Source organism: Clavelina lepadiformis, chromosome 6 (genome assembly GCF_947623445.1).
Source record: "Clavelina lepadiformis chromosome 6, kaClaLepa1.1, whole genome shotgun sequence".
Taxonomy (NCBI): Eukaryota; Metazoa; Chordata; class Ascidiacea; order Aplousobranchia; family Clavelinidae; genus Clavelina; species Clavelina lepadiformis.
The window spans coordinates 6949675-6976197 of record NC_135245.1 but is presented as its reverse complement, the minus strand read 5'-3'; the positions used below and the strand labels follow the sequence as shown (position 1 = coordinate 6976197).

General features: G+C 37.2%; 1 protein-coding gene across 1 annotated transcript; it reads right to left on the bottom strand.

Moving 5' to 3' along the window:
- Positions 1-255: 255 nt before the first annotated feature.
- LOC143462503 (uncharacterized) lies at positions 256-23669 on the bottom strand. Its single transcript, XM_076960698.1, has 65 exons — positions 23567-23669; positions 22557-22749; positions 21967-22467; positions 21704-21891; positions 20860-21093; positions 20278-20454; positions 19306-19462; positions 19015-19126; positions 18669-18827; positions 18400-18564; positions 18252-18334; positions 17979-18075; positions 17536-17640; positions 17351-17437; positions 17133-17280; positions 16833-17045; positions 16540-16668; positions 16335-16440; positions 16030-16178; positions 14627-14803; positions 14405-14565; positions 14050-14247; positions 13805-13955; positions 13379-13590; positions 13212-13295; positions 12947-13126; positions 12292-12514; positions 11882-12110; positions 11481-11593; positions 11246-11409; positions 10876-11086; positions 10584-10733; positions 10362-10477; positions 9859-10081; positions 9643-9737; positions 9315-9570; positions 9111-9234; positions 8879-9020; positions 8628-8803; positions 8296-8533; positions 8075-8202; positions 7698-7965; positions 7056-7290; positions 6826-6913; positions 6468-6696; positions 6282-6377; positions 6024-6143; positions 5705-5905; positions 5487-5629; positions 5116-5344; positions 4912-5005; positions 4547-4710; positions 4233-4440; positions 3907-4069; positions 3706-3811; positions 3521-3598; positions 3281-3372; positions 2992-3160; positions 2585-2820; positions 2124-2313; positions 1762-2007; positions 1507-1672; positions 1061-1324; positions 723-908; positions 256-549 (listed from the first exon to the last, which is right to left on the bottom strand). The coding sequence occupies exons 1-65, from the start codon at positions 23640-23642 to the stop codon at positions 410-412; spliced, it is 10941 nt and encodes a 3646-aa protein (XP_076816813.1). The 5' UTR covers positions 23643-23669; the 3' UTR covers positions 256-409.
- Positions 23670-26523: the final 2854 nt, after the last annotated feature.

Here is a 26523-nt window from a genome sequence, read left to right as displayed (position 1 = left end):
CACTTCAGGGTGATTCAAAATGAAGTTTGCTTGTCTGTACGAACGTGTATTGGGGGCAGCAACACAAAGGCAATTTTAAAATTTTTGAACGTTTCTTGTTGAAGGGAAACGATGTTATTTCTTTCTGTATAAGGCTTGGTTTGAATTGAAATGACTAGACTGGAATGTTTTTTATCAAATGACTCGACTCGACTTGATACTCGAAAAGAAAATGACTCGAGTTAGTTGACCAGATGAATTTTGCATCGAAATGCGTTGGTTTCCGATCGTGTAATAATTGGTAGTGTTGGCATAAAATGAGCATCATAGTTCAAAATTAATGGACGTAAACGTTGTCACCTACAGGTCATAAATGTGTTTTGTCAGTGCTGGACAAGCAAACACACAACAAAAATGTGTAATCACAGTTTTAAAAATCGGTTTCCTGCTGCTCCTCGTATTTAAATGATTTGTTATTTATGGAATATTCATTTTCTTTTGCGTTTGTGGTCGCAGTTAAATCCATTCCTTTTGATTTTTTATTCTTAGGTCTTCTCTTTGCCCATAACGCTAAAAGAAACAACATAACAATCTAATCTCAAATTAGAGTTAATGCAAGAGTATACTGGAGTAAGAGATGTCACTGCCAAAGCCACTTACGTGTAAATAATAGTGATACAATATCTGCGTACGCCTTTTTCGTAACAATTACAGAACGGTTTAAAAGTAAACAGGTTACTTACTTAGTAAGGTTAGACTAAGGAAGAAAAGAATGCTTAGTCCGAATAACACATAAAGAGCTATTTCCGATTCCTGCTTGGTCAATTGAATTCCAAGAAATTGTGGTTTTCCAATTACTTCTGTGGTAATTACAATTGGTTTGCTGGTAGTAGTAACCTCAGTTTTCGGCGTTGCTGTTGTAATAACACCTAAGACGAAAAAAACATCATAAATGCGTTGAACAATTAATTAAAAATAGATGAATTGCATATACTGTGTAACAAAGGCGAAAAACGGCAATAGTTTTATGTATTGATTCATATCGTGTTTATTTTCCAAAACTTTTGAATTGAAAAGTTACCGGGCTCTGTTGTTGTGGGAGTTGTCCATGCCGGAAGACCTGAAGCATTGCGACCGCAAAACTGCAGACCTTCTACTGGAAAAGATTTGGTTAAAATTTCCTGATAGCAATAGGCAGATTGCTTCGGAGTTCTCGCGCGAGTTGGGTCTTTGAAATCGACATAATGCATTCCAAATCTTTCTGTGTATCCTTCAGCCCATTCAAAGTTGTCCATTAAAGACCAAGCAGTGTAGCCAATGACGTTTACACCATCTTCTTTTATGGCTTAAACAAACCAAACAAAGAGTGTTAAGCTGACCTTAACTATTGCTCCTGCCTCCAACGTGTTTATGAATCACTAAGATACAGCAGATTAAATAATTTGCAGTTCAACTGCTCATGCTAATGCAAACATTTTGAAAATAACGAATTAGACACTTCAATCTAGTCTAAAGCATGGCATTTACCTTTCAAAACCTCGTTAATGTATCTGGAATAGTATTGCTTCCTCCACCAATCATTCAAATCGCTGCTATCTCCCTCTTCAGAAAATCCATTCTCAGTGATGAGGATCGGAGGATCATTAAACTCTTCCTTGATGTAAGCCAGCAATCTTCGAAGACCCCACGGTACCTGTAATAAAACAACGTAAATATTAACACAAAACAACGTGAATGCAGAGAAAAAGAAATTGTCTACAGAAGAAGATAGAGAGCATTTACCTCCTGCAGCCAAGCTGATGCTGCCTGGGGCCAAGTGATATCTTTATCGCCACCCGCTTCCCTATCAGAATAATAGCTCACTACAGACATGTTTGGTTCGAAATAATCAAATGCAAAATCAGTAGTGTAATGGTTGAGCCCGAAGAAGTCAGCCGTTCCGTTGATCATTGCTTTTTCGTTTTCAGTGAAAACCGGTAAACGAGATATCGGTTCCCCTTGCTCTGCACTGCGGGCGTCGATGTATGTCTGTGAAAGAAAGAAATGAAGCATTGACCATCTTCGAATTAAATTAACGCTTACAACAATTTGTTTTTGGGCAAACGTTGTCACCATATATATGGTGAAAGCTTTATGTGATTTACTTTCATGACTTCAGGATAATCTCCGTTGATGAATATTGGATGCATGAACCATCCGAGGAAAAACTGGTTGGTTCGATACACTGCGTCATAATCAGCTTCTTTGTAAATATTTCTAGGCTCGTGCCAGTCGGAATTACAAGTTATTCCGACAACTCCGTCCTGGCTAGTTTGGTACTTTTCGTAATACAAACTGAAAAGTAAGCGACATAAAAAGTTGATCACGTCATTGGATTATGTTATTTCCTTTTGGAAAACTGAGCAATTCATGCAGACGTTTAAGAAATATTTTACAAAAAAGCGAACTGTGTGGTGTTGACTGTAAATACCAAGTACTGGTAACTAGCAAGGTACTACAACAAACAATACAATTATAGCTTCAGCTTGGTATATAGCTTAACATTAACAAAACACTCAGCCTAAAGCTCAAAACGGTTAACAATCGCGGTTAAGCATATAGATACCGGTAGGCTCTAGCATGAGAAAGTATGACGTGATGTGCAGCCATGTATTCTGATCTTCCAGGATTTTTGACGTTGGGTGAGTGGGCCCCATCTGCGTAGCCCAAAACAGTAAAGACCCAAGGCTCGTTGAAGGTTATCCAACGCTTTACTCTGTCTCCAAATTCACGGAAACAGAAATCGGCGTATGCTACGTACCAATCGATAACCCCGTCGGATGGCCAGCCTCCAAATTCAATCTAAATAAAAATTGGTAATGCGATTACTATCAAAGAAGAACGAAAGCTGGACAAAAACCTGTCGTAGGGATCGCGAAACAATCCGCGAACTACCATAACACTTGCATTCTTGTTTCACAATGTTTGGGTAAAATCTATATAAATAAATATCTCTATTCGTTTTCCTCTTGCCTGAAGGGTGAGGGGAAGATCCCAGTGGTACAGTGTTACCATAGGCTCAATCCCAGCTGCAAGCAAACCGTCGATCAAGCGATTGTAATAGTCCACTCCGTCCCAATTAAGATCATCGTCGTTCGTATACTTTCCTGAAGGTATCAAACGTGACCAAGACAAACTAAATCTGCAACGATATGAATTGATTGTAACACAGAACTTCAAAACTAATAGATTGTAATAGTAATTTTAGCTTTAAGGCATACAGAGCATTATTAATGAAATGTCAAATCTACAGTTGTAGTACCTGTAGTGGGTCACCCCGACATTTTTCAAAATAGCAATGTCGGCATCGAGTTTATTGTAACTGTCACAGGCAATGTCTCCGGTGTCACCATTCTAAACCCGCATTTATGGTTATGTTCACGAAACAAGTTTATATTCAATTACAGCAAAATCACACTTATAGGCAGTATATTGATTTATCTTGAATAGTGTGTAACCTTAATAAGCGCAAATGCAAAACTGACACTTCAAAAGTAATTACTTGCACTAATCCAGGAGTATGGGAGGTTTGATCCCAGATATTGAGTCCTTTAAGATCGTCAAGCCATGCTCCTTCGATCTGTAGTAAGCGAATGTTTTGGTATTGTATAGTAAATCACTTTTGTTAGGAGTGTATTGATAACAAATCGCTGCAGTATTGTATTCTTTGCTGATTATTAAAGTCACCTGGTACGAGGCTGTAGCCAACGCCCAAATAAAGTTTTCAGGAAAATCACCAGTGATCATATTATCCCTATCCAAAGGTGGAAAACCGTTGTTGGTAATAATTTCACTGCAAAAAAATGAGAAAAATATATAAAACCAAACCACAGACGTAACTAAGTTTTCTTTGTCTATAACGTTTTCATGTCGGTTTTATTAAATTACTTGTAAAATATGGCTGAACGTTTCTGGGTTCTTGGTCTTGCGTCGTCTTCAAAATCAACTTCGTACAAGCCAAACCTTGGTCCATAACCGGAATTCCATTCAAAATTGTCCATAAGCGACCAAGCAGTGTAACCTCGAAGATCTACTCCGTCGAGAACAAGAGCTAGAATAAAAGCCAAAATAATTTGATGCATAAATTCCATTTGAAGCTTGCTAAATTTTTCTTTCCCATCAAGCTTTAGGACTTAAAATATCAGGTTGTCCAACCAGTTTGTACCAGTAGCTACGACTCTATATTATCTTAACCAAAATATACGGTAAAGAACCTTTCAACGCTTCGTTGATGTAAGCTTTGTAAAACATGGTTCGCGATTGATCATCGACAGTTGCGTAACTTGTACCGACACCATTTTCAGTGATGTAAATTGGAGGATGACCGTATTCTCTGTCGACCCAGTTTAGCAGACGCCTCATGCCCCATGGGACCACTTGAAGCCAATCAGGATAACCTTGTGTAGCTCCCGGTATGGGTTTCTGAAAATAAAACCCTTGATTAGAAAATCCATAAAAAAAAACCAATAAACACACTCCCAGCTTCAAACCAAACGTGTATACTATACGGTTATGTACGTGCAAGTACCTCGTCAGTGTTTCGGTCATTTTCATAGCTTTGCGGCCATAAGCTCTTGTCTTGGTAAGTTACTATCCTGGATGTATAGCCATTTACTGCGAAGAAATCGTATGTTCCGGCAATTTCTAGTTTTTCGTCATCCGTAAAAGTTGGCAAACGCGAAGCAGACAAGCCTGTAAAAATCAAGGGATTATGCATTTGGCTGTGTTATTTGGAACCATAAGTTATTTGTGACAAAAGACAAGTGTAAAAATTATGACTGATACAATTTCATCACGTCGTCAAGCTGTATTATACGCATGTAGGAAGTCTAAATCTTATCCGCCTCCAATTTATTGCAGGCTGTGCAAGCGCTTTAACCAGTAATGAAATACCATGTATGATGCTGCTGTTGTAAACTTGTTCCTTTACTACTTCAGGATAGTCGCCATTTTTAAATATAGGATGAGCAAACCAACCCATAATTGACTAGAAAGAAGATAAAAATGTGACTATACAGTACGTTTTCCGAAAGATTACGGCAAATTTAATAAAATAAGTTGCTTTCCGATTGAGGTCAATTACTTAATGATAATAACCTGTAACATTCTATCAGCTGCTGCAACGTCATCCGGATTATTGGGATCTTTCGGTTCAGCCCATTCTGTACTCAGTGTCATTCCAATCTTTCCTCCTTGTGATGCCTTGTACTTCTTCTCGTACGTCCTGTAAGCTTTGGCGTGTGCCCGAATGATGTTGTGAGCGGCGAGGTAAGGTGCTGTATCGGGCTGCCACCATATTCCCGGAGCAAAAGCCCCAATGCCATAACTAAAATTTCCGTAATATTATAAGCGTTAAAACATATTGTCAAATTTAGCATCATTTATTTTTTCTTTTCTTTTCTTGAATAGTATTAATTTGACGGATTCAAATAGAAATTAGTTTTCATTTTAAACTATGCAAACTTTACCCCAGCCAAGTGACGACGTAAGGTTCGTTGAATGTAATCCAAAACTTGACCCGATCGCCGAAAGTTTTGAAGCAAAAATCAGCGTAGTCGTTAAAATGACCAATCACAGTGTCGTTCAACAACCCACCGACATCTTCAAGAGCCTAGATAACTCCAAATTTTAGTGAAAAGTTTTCTCAACGAGACACGGTTTTGCCTGATAAATTTCACCATGTTACCTGTGGAAGATCCCAATGATACAAAGTCACTACGGGTTCGATTCCCGCCTCAATCAATGCATCTATCAGTTGGTTGTAATAATCCACTCCAGGTTGATTGAGTTTGGATGCAGTTCCGTCGGGAAATATTCTCGTCCATGCGATGGAGAAACGATATTGATGCACTCCAAGCATTTTGACTATGCTTACATCTTCATCGACCTAAACACAAAATGTTTGATTTCCTGAAATACTCCGAATTTCGAAATCAAGCATACCACAACAAAACGCAAACTACAAACACGACTGCAATATTGAGAAACGACAAAATCAACTCTACCTTATGATAACTATCACAGGCGACGTCGCCAGTCTCGCCGTTAGCAATTTTATTAGGAGTGTGTGAGAATCGATCCCAAATGCTCTCTCCTTTGCCATCTTCGTTCCATCCCCCTTCAATCTTTGAAAAAAATTTAAGTTAATAATGCGAAATTTTAATTGAGATAAGTGTATTTAAGTGCACAGGGGATCTAACGTTAGTTCTAGTTGAAATGGTAAAATTTCTATATCAATTTTAGATATACATTTAATCATAAACCTGATATGCGGACGTGGAAACGCTCCACTTGAAATCATCTGGAAACGTTCCGTAGTGGAAGATATTCACATCACGCTGATGAAGCGAACTGAATTTCTATAAAAGCGATTGGAATTATTCAGAAATTTTAAACATAACTGCAACCACAGCATAACAATCTCCAACAATCAAAGCTCATTTATTTACGTTCCAGATGTCTACACCAGCTTGAGACGGATTAGCAGATGGTGGAAGCATCGTGAAATCACTCCGAGCTGCATCAGGAGGAACCTCGGAAGAAGTGATGGGGAGCGTGTTGGTCAAGTGTTCTGTAGGGAAGCCATTATCCTTCACTATTGTTACGAAAGAATCTCCAAATGACGTTCGTGTTCTGTTCAGATCCGGTGATGTGAAATCGACGTGATAAAGACCATATCTGGAAATTGAATGGCGGCAAAAAGTATAGAAAAAATTGAAATGGGTGCAATTTATAGTTAATGACGTGATATTGTTATGAATTATTCAAGAAATTGTTTTCTGCAATAAATTTAAAGAAATAATTTACCGAACGTTGTATTCCATGTCCCATTCAAATCCGTCTAAAAACGACCTCGCAACGTAGCCGACTAAGTTTACCCCGTCCAAGTTTTGCGCTGTGGAGTAAAAATATAAAATAATACGTTGACTCAGAAAAAGTGATTGTGGTGGTATAAGGCTGTATAGTATATACTATATAGCATTGCTAAGCGTTGCAATTGAATCATGGAAATAACAGTATATACAAGTTGTACTTACCTTTCATAGCTTCGTTGATGTATTGTCGTTTAACCTGAACCATATCCACATTTCCAGATACTTCTACGTCTGCTGCGTCTGGCAACCCACTTGCTGTCACCAACACAGGTCTATCATTTCCATACCTGCCGGAGATCCACTTAAGAATCTCCCTAAGACCTTTCGGTCTTGCCCGAATGGAAGGATCGGCTGTTGCAGACCAGGTGTAGTCTTTTCTAATCATATCTTTATTTACCTGAAAGCGATTTAAAGTTAACAAACCGATTTCTAGTAACATTGTTGTAGCATGGTCGTGATATTCAACCAAAATGTCGCTAATCGACGCGATGTATTTATAGTTATGCGTTCATGACTTCCTGCTAGCATGCAGTGTTTGTAAATTCAATAGAAAATGTACTTATATTTGTAATTGTGTGTATAATGTTTTTATATTGTTCCTTGACATACAACCATACTTATGTCGTATATGTACTAAACGCTGAAGTATTTTAACTTTGACAAAACAAACCGATATGTCAACTACTTTAGACTAGGATTGATAATGTAGAGAAGAGTATTTTTACCGACTTAATCCACCTGCATTTTATTCGCAAAACTTCGCCTGACGATACCAAACATTTTTTCCATAATCATTGCTAATACCTTTACTGTCGTGTAGTGATCTATCGCTATGAAGTCTGTGGATCCGTGTAGTAGATTCGTTTCCGTTGTTGAAAACGTAGGCAATGCGTCTCCATATTCATCACGCACAGATTGAGGATAATCTCCTGTAAAAATAGGCTCGGCAAACCAACCAATTGTTTTATTTAAATATTTTTCTCGTGCGTCGTAATCAGCTTGAACACGCGGATTGTTCGGTATTGCCCAGTTTGCCAGTGAAGACATTCCAACCGCACCATCGTAGAGAGATCTAAAGGAAGATAAAATTAATACACTTTTAAAAAGTTGAAAAGGAGTTATAAATATAGTGTTTAAGTAGCGTTAGTTAGTGATTGAGGAAAGTTAACATCAATTCTTACCTAAAGCTGCTGTTATACAGATCATATACCATTGCATGCGCTCTCAGCATATTATGCGCTGCAAGCAATGCCTTAGTCTGGTTATTTTCACCAGGCGGCCACAAACCTTCCACGTAACCTTTTGTTATCTGAAATGATCCATAAGGCCGTGAATAGAGCCTTAAATGGTTCATAAATGTGTAACGTCAAGTAAAGACAAAGAAAGTCCATAAAATTCCTACCTCTTCATAGGGTGACGCAATCGTTATCCAGTGACCAACGTACTTAGCGAAGCTAGTAAAGCATTCGTCGGCGTAAGCTAGAAATTCGTCCACAGTTTCTTGCGCTGCCCAGCCACCGACGTCTTGCAAATATTGAGGTAAATCATGATGGTATAAATCTGCAATTACTTGTATACCGCTACTATTAAGAGCACTAAGTAGATCAGTGTAGTATGCTTTGCCGTCTGAAGAATTAAACCTAAACAAAGAAAAATAACCTGTTTCAAGCCAAGTTGCCAAAACATATGTATACCAACAGAGATCAAAGATGCCCCAATATTCTTCTGTTATACCTTGTCCATGAAATAGAAATGCGATAATGTGACACGCTAAGATCTTTAAGGAGTTTAATGTCGTCCTGCCACATTTCAAACTGATTAGCGGCGACATCTCCGTTACTTGTTCCGCCTTCATGGGTCCAAACATCCCAAATGTTATCTACAGTTTTGTTAGCATAGCCACCTTCCACCTAATTTATAAAGAGTCGATGAGACATTTTGAAATTTTTCCTGCAACTATTGTTGCTTGTTAGTTGCAAACTAACCGAGTACGCTGATGATGACACTCCCCAGATGAAGCCGTCCCGGAAAGTCCCATCGAGCCACGTGTCTTCTTCTGGCAATGGAAATCCACTTTTCCTGATAATGTTGTTGAAATACGATGCTGAACTTTTTTGTGTTCTCGGCCTGGAAGAAATAGAAATGTCTATTCTGTTTCAATGTACTTGATCAATGGTTTCAATGTTGTAAAAGTATAAGCAATGCTTTTATTCAAACCGGTCAAGGCTGTTGAAGTTGACACTATGGAGACCAGTTTTTCTAGTAAACCCAAATTCCCATTCAAATCCATCCATAAACTGCGCGTAGTATCCACTGACAATGACGTCATCTCTGTATTGTGCTGAAAGATGGAAAAAAAACATAAACATTGTTTCTCGACAATGTATTATATGCAGTTGCAATTCAGCATGTGTGTCTAACCTTTAAGAATTTCGTTCAGGTATGTTTTGTAATAATCGATGCGTTCGTAATCATCCGACAACTGTACGTCATCATCAGTAGCAAAACCAGCGTCACCAACTACAATTGGTAGTTTGGACCCAGCAGACAATGACGGAGGAGTGACGTACCTTCCACTGATTAGATAAAGCAAACGACGGACGCCCCAGGCAACCGGGGGTCTTGAAGGATCAGCTCCGCTAACTGGCCACGACGGGTCCCGTGAAAGTTGCACGTCCTAAAATTACATTTGTGAGGCTTATAACAGAATTATACCGTGGGCGCCAATGCTATGTATCGTAATTTTTACCTGATCACTTTCATAACTTGAACCCAGGTCTATGCTATATAGAAATGAGGCGAGCTGAACAGTTCCAGGAATGATGTAAAAATAGTCCGATGATCCTGCAGGAAATTCACAGGTATTTGATTGGACTGTGTATTTCTGTGTATTTATTCATTGACGGTATACACAATTAGCTATCAAGAAAGAAAAAGTTTTAAGAAGTACAAAGTTTTAACTCGCCAAGAATCAACATCTTTTCGTCGTCAGTAAAAGCCGGTAAACGAGAAGGTGATGATTTCTTTGCAACTTGGTCTATCATTGTTTGTGGGTAATCTCCGTTGACGTAGATAGGGTTTGCAAACCAGCCCAAACGAAACTCTGTGGCCCTCATTGTCGCTTCAACGTGATCTGCATTGCCAATATCTGACGGCTCATACCAGTCTGAAGACAGGGCGATCGTCACCTGAAAGCCAACGTTTGTCGTTTGGAGGATTCATATACTATATACAGTAACATACTAAAATCGCTGTAGAACGTTTTGTTATCTTCAAACCAGCCATGACAATTATTCCAAGCAATATGATTGAGTGAAAACACTAACTATGTCAATAGTTCTTTATTCTACGTATATCTATATAGTCAAATTGTTAACTGCGCATCCAGCGAATAACTTTTAGCCTACTTGGTATAACCAAATTGGAACCATATCGCATTTTCTGCATTAAATATTTGGTTATACGTACTTTTCCACCCTGAGCTTTACTGTCAGAACTCTGAAAAGCCTGATAGGCATTGGCGTGAGCAAGCAGTAGATTTTTCCCAACAAGATATGGGTCGGTAGCTTTATTTGCGGTTGAGCCTAAATGATATGTTTATTTTAGCTGTTATGATTCTGTAAATCATATAACACTAACGATAAAATGCTGATGCTAACGTTGTAGTAAAAGTATATCAATGGCGTTTACCGGGTGCATGCTCGCCGCTTCCATAGCCCTTCCAGGCGACTGAGTAGGGATCATATATCGTAATCCAGTTCATTACTCGATCACCATACGTGTTGAAACAGAAATTGGCGTACTTTTCAAACCAACTAACTGAATTCTCGTTGGTCCAACCTGAATTGAATTTGGGAAGAAAATCGTCCAAGGTGACACTTTAAAAAACTTGACGGATAAAAAAGATGCATAAAACAGATATACCAGCAAAAACATTGCGGTTTGCTATATGCGATCATATGCGTTGTACTTTCTCTCCTACCTCCTTGATCCTGTAAAGCCTGAGGTAAGTCGAAATGATAAAGGGTGACTTCTGGAATGATTCCTCTGGCTATTATATCATCTATAACCACGTTGTAATGATCAACTGCCAATTGGTTTGGTTCTTCATCTCCCATTAAATTTCCGCCAGGGAAAAGGCGAGACCAAGACAACGATATCCGGTAACGTGTCGCCCCAAGACCTTTGGTTAACTTAGAAAGTCCAGGCAGCAATTGTGATTATTATGGAAGTAATTAAAGTATAAAGTAGAAACGAAACCCTATATCTAGGCCATCTTGATCAGCTCATATGTACTATGTGACCAATGAGAGTTACCTAAGAATGGTAAATCGTGTATTATGCTAATTTACCTGCGCGTCATAAGTTGTTTTGTAATAACCATCGCATGCAATATTCCCAGTCGTGAGACTTGAACCGTCGTCCGTAATACTGACTTGCATGTGACTGGAGGCCATTGCGTCAGAGACCGGGATTTTTCCCGACTGTTGGGTAAAAACATCCCAGTTGCTGTGACCTGTAATTACAAATACAATGTTAAAAGTTAAAGCCCTACGCATAAACCTTCCAGGTTATGTGTCGTTTTACCTTTGCCATCTTTTTGCCAAGCCCCTTCAGTTTGGTAAGCCGATGTGTAGACTCCCCAGGTAAAGTCGTCATAAAATCTCCCGTTGACAAAATCCATTTTGTCGGTTTCTCCCCTGTATAACCAAAGCTTGTATGAAAGTAAACACCTAAATATCCTGGTTATAAATTTTAAAATGTTACTTCGATTTTTGGTCTCAAACGTGCAAAGAAGATGAAGACAAAACCACGAATATACCAAGGAAATATAAGAGTAACAGTACGTTTGGTATCTTGGGAGTATCCTTAAGAAGAATAACATTGTATCAGTATAGGGGTTACGAAAAAACAGAGCTGGGCTACTGATACAGAAAAAAGTGCTTAACATGCCGTTTAAGATAATGTTAAGAATCCATTTGACATACTTCGCCCAAAAGTATTCCCAGGGCTCCGAATCAGCTCTCTCAAAACCATTGGCTTCCACCAATGACTGAAAATATGAAGCTGAGTCCTTCCTGAGTCTTGTCTTATTAGCATCGTCGAAGTTGATCCAATGCAAACCAAACCTTTCGGAGTATCCAGAAGCCCATTCAAAGTTGTCCATCAATGACCACGCGGTGTAACCTTTAACTTTTATTCCATCGAGTTGAATTGCTGCGATAAAATTTTAAATACAATTATAAATAAATGTAATTTAAAAAAGTTTAAATAAAAGTCTTAGCGAATATAACTGATATAGCTTCTAGATAAACTCATAATCCAATAAACAAAAGTACATAGGACCTTAGTTTGTAAAAATTTAGGAAATTTATAACGCATAAATTTTTCTATATACCTTTCAGTAGTTCGTTGGTGTAATTTTTGTAATACGTGCTGCGAAATTCGTCATCTAAGTAGTAGTCTGCCCTGCCTGATACGCCACTTTCAGTGATGTAAATGTCAGGATCTTGGTAGTTTCGTTTGATCCAATTGACAAGTTTTCTGATACCCCATGGAACTTGGTAAAGCCAGCTTGACGCTGAAGGAGCCCATTCTGGGCAACCCAATCCGCAAGTGTTCTGATTGGTAAGTAAAGAAAGCAAAAATTGAGGAGAGAACTTACAAAACTGTATCGCACACCAGCTCAATAACCATAAATGCAAAGAGTTTTTTATAAACATTGTCGCCACCTTCGTATATAAATACAACTTAACAGAAATAATTTGACCTCCACGAGTAAACATAAAGCAAACTGGCAGAACTATATCGTTCAACCAGATGTTATCAGATATAACCTATGGCTAGTGAAAAGTACCTACAATAGGCAACAAGTAAAGAAAAAACGCTTTCAATTGCACAGTTATTTTCGTTATTCTGCTATGACTCAGTTCTTTTAAATCAGCTGTTTAAATTCTATTCGTTGGCAATTTTCGTTTAAAATCACAATTTCATGTGAACTTACTTTAGCTTCTAATTTTACACAAAAAAAAAACGTAAACCAGAAATTAAACCTGATCTGAATCGTGGTTGGGTCCTTCCTCAGGGTGATAGTTACAGGGTACAACCAGATTTGAAGTGTAGTGATTGAGACCGAAAAAGTCCGAAGTTCCTTTGTTTTTCTCGATTTCATCCGCAGTAAACTCTGGTAAGCGACTAGTTGTTATGTTGTAGTATTCACTTTCGTTTCCAACCTGTTGATGAGGGAGGCAGTAGAGATACAAAAGCTACTGTAAAACCGTATCAAGTAGCAAATTTACTTTCTGCCTTAGAACTTACATTCCACTTCAGGACGTCAGGATAATCACCTGAGTTAAATATTGGCTCGGCGAACCAACCTGTGAAGTGGGAAAGACTTCGTTGCTGGTGAATAGAAAAAGTAAGAATAAATCGCTCCAACAATTCAGCAAACATCGCCGCTAACCAGGAACATCTTTTGCACTTACCGATGCTTCGACATCGTCCGGTTCGGATGGAGATTGTGGTTCGACCCAATTTGAGTTTAGTGTAATTCCAATCTGACCTTTTTGCGTTGAACGGTAGGTGTCGTTGTAGATATGGTAAGCCCTAGCATGAGCTTTTATTACGTTGTGAGTTGCTTGGTACATTCCTTTGTCGGGTTCAAAGTGTCCCGGTGCAAACGAACCCCAGCCATAACCTACGGAGTATGTAATTCTGTTTGTATTTCCTGATAAATACCATCTACCTTCACTTTGTGCTTCACGGAACTGGCCAGTTGCATCGCCGGTTTAAACGTGACAACGTCAGTGTACTTAAACTTCGGTTTATAAATCGATTTAGTTTTTATTTATAACACTATTTAGGCTAAACCATCAAACTTTTCTTCAAACAAATAACATAAACGTTGGTACCCAGCTGTGCCACAATGTATGGTTCGTTGAAGGTGATCCAAAACTTAACGTTGTTTCCAAATTCTTTAAAGCAGAGATCCGCATAAGCGGCAAAAGCGTCAACCACTTTACCCGACTGATCAAGCCAACCGCCATAATTTTCTTCTAACGCCTATACGTAACAAAAATTTACCAACAAATCTTCTAATGCCATTAGACGGCTTGCATCTTTTGATAAAAAGTGCAAACTACATTAACAGTGTTACCTGCGGTAGGTCCCAGTGATACAGAGTTACCATCGGTTGAATGCCTTTCGATAAAAGCTCTGCAATTAAATTTTTATAATATTGTATACCAGCGTCGTTGATACCCTTGCTAACTTCCCCTGACGGAACTACTCGAGGCCATGAAATGGAAAACCTATAAAAGCCGACCGAAAGCTGCTCCAACAGTTGCACATCGTCCTGAAAATAAATGCATAAAAATAAATAAATAAATAAATAAATAAAGAAAGAAAGACATAGACAAATTACAACTAAATTTGTTGAAAAATCTAAATTCGAGTAATAATTTCTTTTTGCAGGTATTTGCTTTTTGTGTAATGATAATACAGCATCGTACTTTATATTTATGGTAGCTGTCACAAGCTACATCTCCAGTGGCGTCGTTATTAATCTTTCCCGGCGTGTGAGCAAAAACGTCCCAAATACTTTCCCCTTTTCCGTCCTCATTCCAAGCACCTTCGATCTGGTAGGCCGATGTTGCCGAAGACCAGATGAAATCTTAAATTCAAAAAGTTTGAAAAATATCTTATTCAAATTGAAGCAAGCTTTACGGTTTTACCATCGGGAAAACTTCCGTAGAGTGGCCTATCCCTATCTAGATTGTAAGGACATTGTCCTGAAGGAGGTGCAAAAGCATTTTCGCGTACCAGGTCTGCGTAGTACCACGCTGATCTCTTGGCAGTTCGTGTTTGATCGTTAGGATCGACACGATAAAGCCCATGTCTTTCAGTGTAACCTACAAAATGAAAATGGAATCATAAAATGGAAAAACCAAAGGAAAACTATTATTCTAGTTCGATCAATATGAACCTGAGAGTAAACAGTAATGTTAATGTTAGTTACTACAAATAGTAATGTATATAGGTATAGGACCAAATATTTTTCATAGTTTGTATACTTTTTATTTTAATAGTATGAGACAAACCCCTTGTTACTATTACTATGAACGTTGAATTTTGCATTATTACCGCTAAATTCTTGGTTGTTATATATCAGGGTAATGAATTCAATAGATTTATATTCACAGCGCGCGATTTACAGTGCGTTCCCTGTGGAATTTTCAACATATTTCATACATTGTACGTTACTCAAGACTTGTCATATTACGTACAGAGTCCTATGTTCAAGTTAGTTCACTGCGTATTTGGAAATGTTACTTTTTGCAGACTGGTGTTTGTAGTTTGTCGAGTGTTCTAGTCGAACTTTAGTTTTCACATCGAAAGTGGCGGCACACAAGATGCAATTACGTCATTCGCAAAACAAAATCGCAAGTTGGCCGCTTGGTCTGATTGTCCTTGCATGACCACGCACTGTCATGACAGTGCAAAAGTTTACAACACTTCCCAGGTAGCACTTTCCATGATGGACACTTCCCGACCTGACACTATCCCTAAATCGTAACAATCAATCAACAACAATCTCAACCAAGCAAAATGCATACAATACTTATTAAATGCTGCATGAAAAATGCAACACAAGAAAAATCCGAATAACAGATTTCCTGTATAAAAATAACCCCAAAACTAATAATCTCCTGGTGCCTGCTTGTGCTTTTTAGTAGGTCGGAATTTTAAATTTTCAGCATTTTAATGTAAAATCGCGATGTCGTTCAAACGACATTGAAGTTGATCGGGATAACGTTTTGGTGTAAGGTAGATGGCTACATATCCGTCGGCCCAATAAGACAAAAACCCTGCACTTGCGGGCGGCTATTACGAGCAAATGTAATGCTAACATTGAAGTAAACAGTATTTATGTAACACCAACGTGGCCAATCAGTATTTATGGGGCCAACTTTAACATTTATGGATTAAAAAATCTTATAGTTTGTGTTAAACATGATCAAGAATGTATATATACTTTGCTTTATTTCCTGTGGTTAGAATTAGAAAAATGTTCAGTGGTCACATCAAAAATAATTCTGGTAATCTAAAGGACTGGTAATATAAGTCCCAGGTATACCTGATAACCATTCAAAGCCGTCCATGAGAGAAGAAGCAAAATATGCCCGAACATCAACATGATCGAGCTCAATCGCTTTCAAAACCTCGTTTATGTAATGTTGCATGTATTCAAGTCTTTCAGTGTCATTCAAACCTATATCTCTCCATCTGTCGAATTGTGACTGGGTTTATTTTAGCTAACCAAATATTATTTAAACGGTACCTTAATTAAAACATTTCCGTTACATAACATACACCAACTTGTTTGCTGGTTTGAAAATTTCATCAAAATTTGATTACGCTTTATCAGTTGCGTATACATACCTTGTAACTGGGTTTCTTGCAGTTGTGCAGTCAGCAATAACACTGGTTTTGACCGGTTCAGACAGACCATTTCCAGTGATATAAATGGGTAAGTTGCCGTACAAATCTACAATATTTTTCTTGTAAAGTGAAACTTTTATTTTGGAAAAAAACGCAACTATACAACAAATCAATGAAAAAGGTAGATACAATCAAAGTCTCAAACCTTTGATGTATTTCAAAATTCTTCTCATTCCCCACGGTACAACTTTTCGATCTGGAGATCCCGTTTCCTGCCACGTCCAATCTTGTAATTTTATGATATCCATGTCATTTTCTACACTAGGAATGTTTGCTGGAAAGTGTTTAAGCGATTAGTTTAGAATTGAGGATATGAAAAAGAGAAATGAATGAATCTAATAAAAGGTTCTTTCCGTCAATTTCTATTAGTTTGCGTATCTTAGTAAGTTTTTTTACATGCTGATTGCTGATTAATACATATAATAAAAAGTTACTAACTTGCTTCATCAGCATATTCATCAATGTTGATGTTTTGTGGCAGAGCTCGACCAGTAGATTGACGAAGGGACCACTCCAACCACTGCTCCCGCTCCTCAGTTTGATTGTCTCTGCACTCCACTCCCAGAAACGGAGCTGTTCCGTTCTCATAAATATCCGCTTGTCCGATATACCAGCTCGTAAAATGATTTAGAGCGACAAAATCAATTGTACCTAAATACACCGATCGCAGTAGGATTTAAAGCCTTACAAATATATAGAAAAAATACATTCGCAACGATTTCTTTATAGGTAACCCACCTTTTACCAATTCGCTTTCCTTTTCAGTGAATTGAGGTAGGCGCGATTCAACATGGCCTTCAGCGATACTTTTCTCTTTAATTTTTCTTTTCATAATCTCAGGGTAGTCACCATTAACCAAAGGGTTCATAAACCATCCAAGAGACCACTAGTGAAAGAATGTGATATTCAGATAAGAATAAAACAAGCTTCTGTACAAAAAAAGTTAGTTAACTTACTTGCATGTATCTGCTTGCTGCATCCATGTCCGTTTGCTTTAAGCCATCAAACGGTTCGCCCCAATCCGAATCCAGAGATATAGATATCTTATGAAATATAATACTCGTTCAAGTAAATGTTGTTGCTTTTTCTAAAACCGAAAATGCATAAACTGTCCACAGGCAATTTCCAATGTTTTTGTCACCTTTCCTCCTTGATTCAATCTAAATTCCTTGTCATATATCTGCCATGCGTTCGCATGAGCTAGGAGCATGTTGTGGGCAACCAAATATGCAATTTCACCTTTACCCTGTAAGTTAAATTGTGGACAATTAAGTTAAATACATAGGAAAGACTGAATACAATGGCATTAATGTCACTACTGGATTTCTACAGACTAGACTAAAATAAGCTCATCTATTGACATTGCCAGATGACCTATATGCATTGATGAACTTTATAGTGTACTGGTAACCTACTGTATATTGATTGTGGCTTTAAGCTTAATAAAATTGTAACATGAGGTATTGCATAACGAAGCAGTTATTCTGCTACAAAATGTAAAGTGTTTTGAGCATCATTTCATCGTCTTAGTTTATTAAAATACGAATTGTAAGTTATATAGTAACAACAGCGTTGCATGGATACCGCAATTTGTGGCGGGAATTCCCCTGTATCATAGCCTTTGATAGCTTCGGTTTGTGGGTCACTTAAAGTAATCCAGGTTTTCACTCGATCTCCAAATCTGTGACATTCCAAAGCATTTGCAAAAGTTCAAAAACTTAAAGTCTTATTGAAAGTGTAAAGCAATATGCTATTTATGAGGAGAAAATCTACCGTTACAAACAAATAATTTATTAAGCTATTTATTAAGCTAATTTAGTAAGAGAGAATAATTGTGTTGATAAAAAAACATTTTACCTTTCAAAGCACAGTCTTGCGTAGTTTCCAAAATCGGCAATTATATCTTTACTTTGCCAGCCATCGTATTTGTTCTGCAAATCCTAAAATGATTTTTTTTTTATTAAATATTTTATAGACTTGTGGTAAATAATGGTATTTTACAAACCGATGACATGTCCCAATGATAAAGGGTAGCAACAGGTTGAATGTTTTCCACAAGCAGAGCATCAATTAAGCGGTTATAGTAATCTATTCCTTTTTCGTTTTTGTTTTCTACAATTCCATCTGGTAGTATTCTAGACCACGATATTGAAAAACTGTAGTGAGACACCTATAGAAGCAAAAATGTTTCACAAAATGTTTGTCTTAGAGTATAACCTATACTGCAACAAAAAAAAATTAACTTAACTTTATTTTACAGTTTTCCTATTTTACCCGCAATTCTTTGAGAATCTTGATATCATCCTCAATTCTGTTGTAGCTGTCGCAGGCAACACTTCCACTTGATGAATCGACTACAGGAGAATTAGGCCGGGAGGTAAACCTGTCCCAAATGCTGATTCCTTTTCCATCTGCGTCCGAAGCTCCTTCCACCTACAACAATGTTGTCACAGTTCTTGTTGAGCGTTTACATCAATTGTTACCATTATGCACTCTTAGGTATATCACAACTTAAGCCCACCCTTACGTGCATGAAAGGGGAATAAAAATTGCAAATTTTACAAAAAGTGTTTGAAAAAGAAAGAAACTACATGTATCATCAAACATGTACTGGTTTAACCTGATAAGCATAAGTAGATGCTCCCCACGCAAATGTTTTCGGAAATGTACCGTAGTAAAGCACATCAGAGTTAGGTTGTGTAAAACCATGACTTTGAACCATTTCCTGAAACCTGAATTTTGAAAATTATAAAGAAATTTGAAGTCAACATCGAATGTATCTTGCCTATTGGTGCTGTGTTTTATGTTTTTATTATTTTAAAATATTTCACAACATGCTGCTGCACACAGTTAAGAAACGTACGAGTCCTCGTATGTCGAATTTACCATGATAAAAAATCTAATACGTTACCAGTCTGACGATCTTTTCTTATAACGGGTGCGATTTTCATCTTCCATGTCTACGTAATAAAGCCCGAATTTGGGTGTGTATCCGGACGCCCATTCAAAGTTGTCAATAAGACTCCATGCGCAGTAACCCCGGACGTCAACTCCATCCTTTCTTATGGCTAAATATGACTGGTTGTTACTATTGCTAAAAATTATGACATTTAATCCAAAATTATTCATCATGGATGAAAACTTTTATGAATTTTCGATAAAATAAGACCTGATATTTTTAACAACTTTCTAAAATTTTTATTTTAACTCACGTTGTTATGGTAAAAAGTTATTTACGGCCATCATGTCACCACATAAGGGTGAACCAAATGTACCGTAATTATATAAAGCGTATATACAAGCAGCCTCTAATGCAAGTAGTGTGTTTACTCCGCAAGCATATGACGACTGGCAACAGAGGTGGCCCTGTCGCGCAATGTTTGTTTTAGTTTTCACCATCATACTTTTATATCTCTTTAAAGTCGTTGAGATATCTCATAAACAAGTCAGTCAACTGCTCTCTAATACATTCCACTCATTGCACTTACATTTACTGGGGCATGTGTTATATTTGTTAACAGGGTAACCGCAATTTTTTGACTGGCACAAATTACACAACTTTTTTTTTCAACTAAAACAAGGTACAATATAAAGTATAAACGATTTCTGGAAATGCTTTTGTGTAGCTAACTTCAATCATCGTTATATAGTATACTTGTAAGTTTGTAAAACAATGAATAATAATTATTCATTGATGAAAACGAAACTGGAAAACTTAAATGATATAAAATTTATATGGTTTTGGAGGTTACTGGAAGTTGTTGGCGTTCAACGCTTATCTGGGCGTAGTGGAAACTTACATAAAATCAGGAGACCTGTTGCAATTTTGGTCGCAATTATATCGGAGCTTAGACACCGTTTGCAAATGGGTTTGAAAACCTACCTTTGAGAACTTCATTTAAGTGAGACTTGTAGTAAAATATTCTCTTGTAATCGTCGTAAATTTGATTGATTTCAAATCCATTTTCGGTTATCCAAATCGGACGTTCACCAAACTCGGCTCTCACGTAATTTAGAAGCCGACGCATGCCCCACGGTACCGGACGGAGCCATGCGGATCCTAAAATAAAAATTTCAGCACATTGCAGAAGACCGTTATGTTATGACAGTGTAGAAAGAGTAGTCAACCTAAATGAAGAAAAGCTAGGTCTAGAATTTACACAGTACCAAGTGCAGCAATTGCCATAGGCCACGCGCAAGTTCTTATCAGCTGAAAGTTTTTCAATTTTACGGTGTTGATTCCCTTATGTTATCTATTATAGACTTTGGCCAATTTTTTTGAAAAAGTTTACAAGTATACACATTTGCAATAAGACAATAGTTAAACTAACGACTGTTAATTTTTCAAAATCGTTCAAATTACTACCTAAAAATGAACAATTTTGAGCGTACGGCGCTAAATTTGCCACGGGCGTTACAGTTGGTTAATATAAGGCCTTGCCTGGACGTTCTAAAAATTACATACCTGGAGATTGATCCCACCGAGCATCACACATGGTCCTTGTATCTCTATCGAAGACGTAACTGATAAGCCACGGATCCGGGTATTCGAAAGGCTCGACGTATCTGGTGGTGTACATTTGCAATGAGAAAAAATCGGAAGATCCATTCACCATTTGCATTTGTTCCGCAGTAAACTCGGGGAGTCTTGTTCCCAAATATTCGTAGCGCGTTCCTTGTGTTTTATTGCGAACCATTTCTAGATTAAAAATGAAAAATTTTAAAAGCTGTTTGTATCATACTAAAACGCAATGATCGTTCAGCATTTGAATGTAGTACTTTCCACAAACAATGATTTGGAACGTTAACGTGACACAATTGTGTGTGGAAAATTTTACAGGTATGAACTATATCCGATGACAAATATACCGTGGAGCTAGATAGATGCTTGAAAATTATTAACATGTCAATGCAGGTTTATTGAATTACACATTGTCAGTCAATGAGAGCAAAGGTTGCATGGATTTAGCGTAAATCATTTGACAAAGGGTTACATAACCCGTCCTTGCTCAAATGCATTTGAGCAAGGATAAATATAATCCCATCTATGCTTATAACTATAACATTCTCGGAATTTAACTCAACCTGGTTAATTGCTTATTGATAATTATTATTGTTTAAAACTGCTGATATATCAATGCATTTAGCAGATTTTATTTCCTAGAGAAAATATTTAAAGAGAGTTTTGCTTGGATTAATTACTACAAGAAACAATTAGCATAAATGTGGTAAATATTAACAACTGTAAAAATAGTAGTTATAACATTATTACATTGTACCAACTCACTAAACCTCTCACGATCTTATACCTTTTACTATCTCTGGAAAATCGCCATTTACGTAAATAGGGTGGGCTAATATCCCAAGCTCCGATTGGAGATAGCGATTTGCTGCATTCCAGTGCTCTTGATTGTTTGGATCCTTTGGTTCTGCCCATTCTGAGCTGAGTGTAATTGATACACCCTGGGCGAAGGGGGGATCATATAGTTCATGATATCTGTTTAAATATTACAAAATATCATGTAGATTTTGTGACGTAAAAAGTTAAATTTAAATTTTGGTTGTATGTTACCTATGGTAGGCCGTTGCATGAGCCAAAATCATGTTGTAAAGACAATTGTATGTTCCCACTTGGGGTTCCAACAAACCCGGTGCTGCCACGGACAAACCATGGCCCAAAGAGCAGTACATGTAAGGTTCGTTGAACGTGAACCAGTACTTAACTCGATCCCCAAACGTACGAAAGCAGAAGTCGGCATAATTGACGTAATGATCTATGATTTCACTGCTGTTAAAACCGCCAAAGTCATCCTGTAGAGCTTGCGGCAAATCCCAGTGAAAAAGTGTTACTAATGGTTCCACACCAATGTCAAGTAATTTATCGATGAAATCATTGTAGTAATTTACGCCGTCCTCCAGTGGTCCGGAATCATTTCTTCCGTCAGGAAAGAATCTACTCCAGGAAAATGAAAATCTGTAATGGGTCAAACCCAGTTCCTTTACAATGGCGATGTCGTCATCTACGTTGTGATAAGTATCGCAGGCAACGTCTCCTGTCTGATTACGGATAAGCCTATAAATACATTTTGATAAATCAACATGACTAGAATACCATAAGGTATAACGCAAACATCAGTTATTTCTGTGATATGTTTGTCTTACCAGCAAGGGACACGGTGGGTGTAATTATCCCAAACACTTTCACCTTTGCCGCCTAAATTCCAACCTCCTTCTATTTGATAAGCAGCAGTTGCCGCGCCCCACGCAAAATCATCAGGAAAATTGTCGTAATAAAATTCGTCTCTTTCTAACGATCCTTGAAAGATGAAATCCTTCCATACTCTTTGTCCGTCGCCTGAAATAGATACAGTTGCCAGTAATTTAGCTTTTCCATTTCTGATATCGTTAATTCAATTGTGAATTCTGCGTTCAATATTTTCATATAGGTATTGATCAGTACTTTCGACATAAGCAGATGGGTAATGGGCTAAAATAAACGCAAGTATTGACCGAGCAAGATTGTGATAACTATGAAGTTGCGATAAATGTCGCAAGAATTTACAAACACAACATTCTTCATTGCATTGACTTTTTAAAAATTAACTATTAGCTTCCAACGATAAAATTACATTGTTAATTTCGAGCCACCATCTGGATTCAACTGCAACACCGTTCTCTAAACTTAATATTTTTATATGCACTGTAGCCTTAGGCAAGAATACTCGTTTGCATACACTTTTTGTCTTTGTATCAGTTTTTCGCTTCGCTTACGCTTTTAAAGTATATTTAAACCTTATTTCTTAGGAGCTAGTTCTATAAATTAGCAAGGTTGGCAATAGCCACATAACACCAAAATATTTCAAACGTGAAGTGTAAACGTCAAGAAGTATTTTTATGCTCAGATGGGAAAATGTTTTCAAAAAAGTATACGCTATGAGGCAATTGCAGAGTAAAGTTGTAATTTTATGAGTGCATATTTGTTGTAAATTAGCTGGCTTAAAGTTTTAAACATTATTTCATAACCACTGATTACTGACCTGCATTGAACTGGTAAAAACCAATGCTACAACGATTGAAATTACGTATATGCTATAGTATTTTCTTAAGTAATTCATTAAAATATGTATGTATTTCATAAAATACAATTTATCAAGTCTAATTAATCATCTTACCAACATGTGCTAAGGTTTCGTAGTTGAGTGTCAAGTATAGTAGAAGAACAGACAATATTTTATGTGAAGCATACATACTGTCCCAGGTCTATATGACATTGCTTTTATCATATGGATGTGATTAAACATAAAATATAGTTACAAAAATAATCAATATCAAACTAACATAAACCAAACAACTACAGCACACTGTCATTAACTGCTTGCCTACGACTGCTTAAATGCAGTTCTGTGCTCCTTCCCGGTCCTCAACAATTATACTCAGTGTCTACATTACATCACTATCCCAACGTTTTCTGAGTAATAGAGGGTTCTCTATTGAGTACAGTAAAATGTACGACGATAAATCTGATGCAGAAGCACCCTGGCCAGATGGCGGTTTATGTCTCTCTTGCTGATAGAAAATTGATATGAAAACATCTCATACCAAAAAAGGAAACAAACACTCGATATGCGATTACAATTTGTTTGGGCCCGAACACCACCAGAGCATTCGCTTACTCATTGACGACAATGATGACATGACAAAATAGAAGCTGTGTGCGCCTAACACAATTATTTCTTTTTAAACAAAAACGCGAGCAGATTAACAGAGTTATGACAATGTTTGTTCTGTATCAGAGGCTTTGAGCATAAATGGGATGCCACCACTCTGTTGTATAGGCTACTGTACGACTTAAATTTATGCTATGCACAAAATTTTGTTTTCAGGGGTCCCTGTCATCGGAAAACAAACTAACAAATGACCGACATAATTGACAATGCAATATGACGATGTTATATCTTTGATACCAATTTTTAAGCTTGGTTCAATTACAATTTAGTTTCTGAAAGCAAATTGGATTGTTTAGTAGTACACTACTGTACGTTAAAATGCTAATAACCTATAAGTGTAATACTGAGTTTGTACAAAATTCCTAAATTAGCTAAAGATTGAAAAACGGTTAAAATCGTTTATGCTTAAGAATGCTTTCATTATATTTTGATCGCTAAAGGTTTCTACTGTATCGCGCTGTCAAACGCAAGTCAAACGGTAACTGTTATCTTGCCAAACGAAGTTTTGGAATTATAGCTTATGGCCCTATGCTATACTTTTCTTTAAATAGCAATTGTTTGTTTTAAAGATAGGCGGTTAGGTTAGGAGAACGGGTATGCAAAAAGTTGATTTGAGCTATGTAGGATATTGTTGGAGTTGATTACGATTAGTAGATTTAGGTTAGGCTTAGATTACTATGTTATAAAATTTAAGTTAGGTTAACAAGAAACTGTGAAAAATAACTTCGAACGCACAACTTTTTCAGGTGAAATAGTGGCAGCCTTTTTTCTCTTACAATCAAGAGCTTTTTCCTATTACTAGCCGCTGGTCACTATAAATCATTTATACGGTAATAAATAAAAAACGCGTTATACGAGCACCATTTTAGTATAAAGTCTATGATATGTAGCAATGCAAACAGTTATTACGCATCAATGCAAATAAGGCTTCATGAAAAATTTACCTTCCATTACTGAGTTCTAAACATATCGTTGATAAGTTAATTGACAGCTGCAAAGCACAATTTATGGGTTAAACTAGAAAATAAATATTAACTTTATCGCCGTGCATTTAATTCTGGTTATTAATTAATTAAATGAGTTGCTAGCTACGGCGCCGGATTTACATGATGGAGGGCCCTGGGGCCCAGCATTGGTGGGAGCCCTTTTATTAAAAAGGTTATAATTTAAGCGCATATATGTGCCAAGTTTTGCTTTAAGAACTCCAACACCTTTTTGTAGGTTTAATCAAACTAGCCAACTGTCGTTATTGTTCAATCGATAAAGAATTGCGCAACTATAACCAATATTTAAAATAATAGCATCAGCGTGAAAATATTAAAATACCGATAACCATCACTGCAATATTGCGTTAGCAAGGAAAACTATTTAGAGTTAGCATGCAGTGACGTATTTAGAATTGCCGTATAGGCTACATCGATAACGAAGCCGCCGTAAACCCGCCTATTATTCTTATAGATTATTCTATCTAGGTTGTAGCTGATATGTAGCCGCAAACGAAGAAATGGTCCAATAAACAAAAAATACTGAAAGCGTAAAAACGCCTCTGGTTTAAAAACGTTAGGTTCGTGAGGGGTATGGCTAAATGCCCATTGACGTTAGTGTTAGCATAAAATAGTATTTAGGAGAGTTAATCACTGACTCTCTGAAAATGTTTTAAACTTATGACGTTTTTCTGAACGGCTTTTTTACGCCAATCTACTAAAACAGGTTCGTCCCAAAAATATTTAGAACGACCTGTATAATTCAATAGTAGGCACTATAATTCAATAGTACACCACGATCAGTGACATCAATGACATTTTAATGCTTTCTTGACCACTTATATAATTCAACAAAAACATCTGAGCATAACTCTCAACGAAGCTTGTATTAGGCAGAGACCGTAGCCGTGCGCACTTCACCATTAGTTTGGTAATCCCATTTCCTTTCAACGTCTACTTTGGACAACGTGAATAACCTTATTTTCCTTTTACAACTCAATCAAACAGCAAACGTTCTCTCGATGGCTGATTTAATTAACCATAACGACAAGCAACATGCTGTGTTTCAACATCAGCCAATTATGTTCTTGACTTTGGTAATTATTTTATAACAATGCTGTCTGAAGCTTTCATGTCAAATAGCATCGTACTTAATATACAGTATTGCAGTGGTTATTACAGTATAGCAATATAATAAAGCCAATGAGGAATCGCAAAGAAAAAACACAATAATCAAAAAAATCTGGAAACACCTATGGTACCGTACCCCAAAAGTGAGTTCGTTGTAGTGGGGCTATGTTCCAATTATGATACCCTTCGTAAATACGTTAGTTTCAGCAAGTTCTTCTTGAGTCATTGACGTGTGCAGCCGGCTTTAAATTAGTGTTGATTTAAAAAAAAATAACGTTCTTCCAGTGG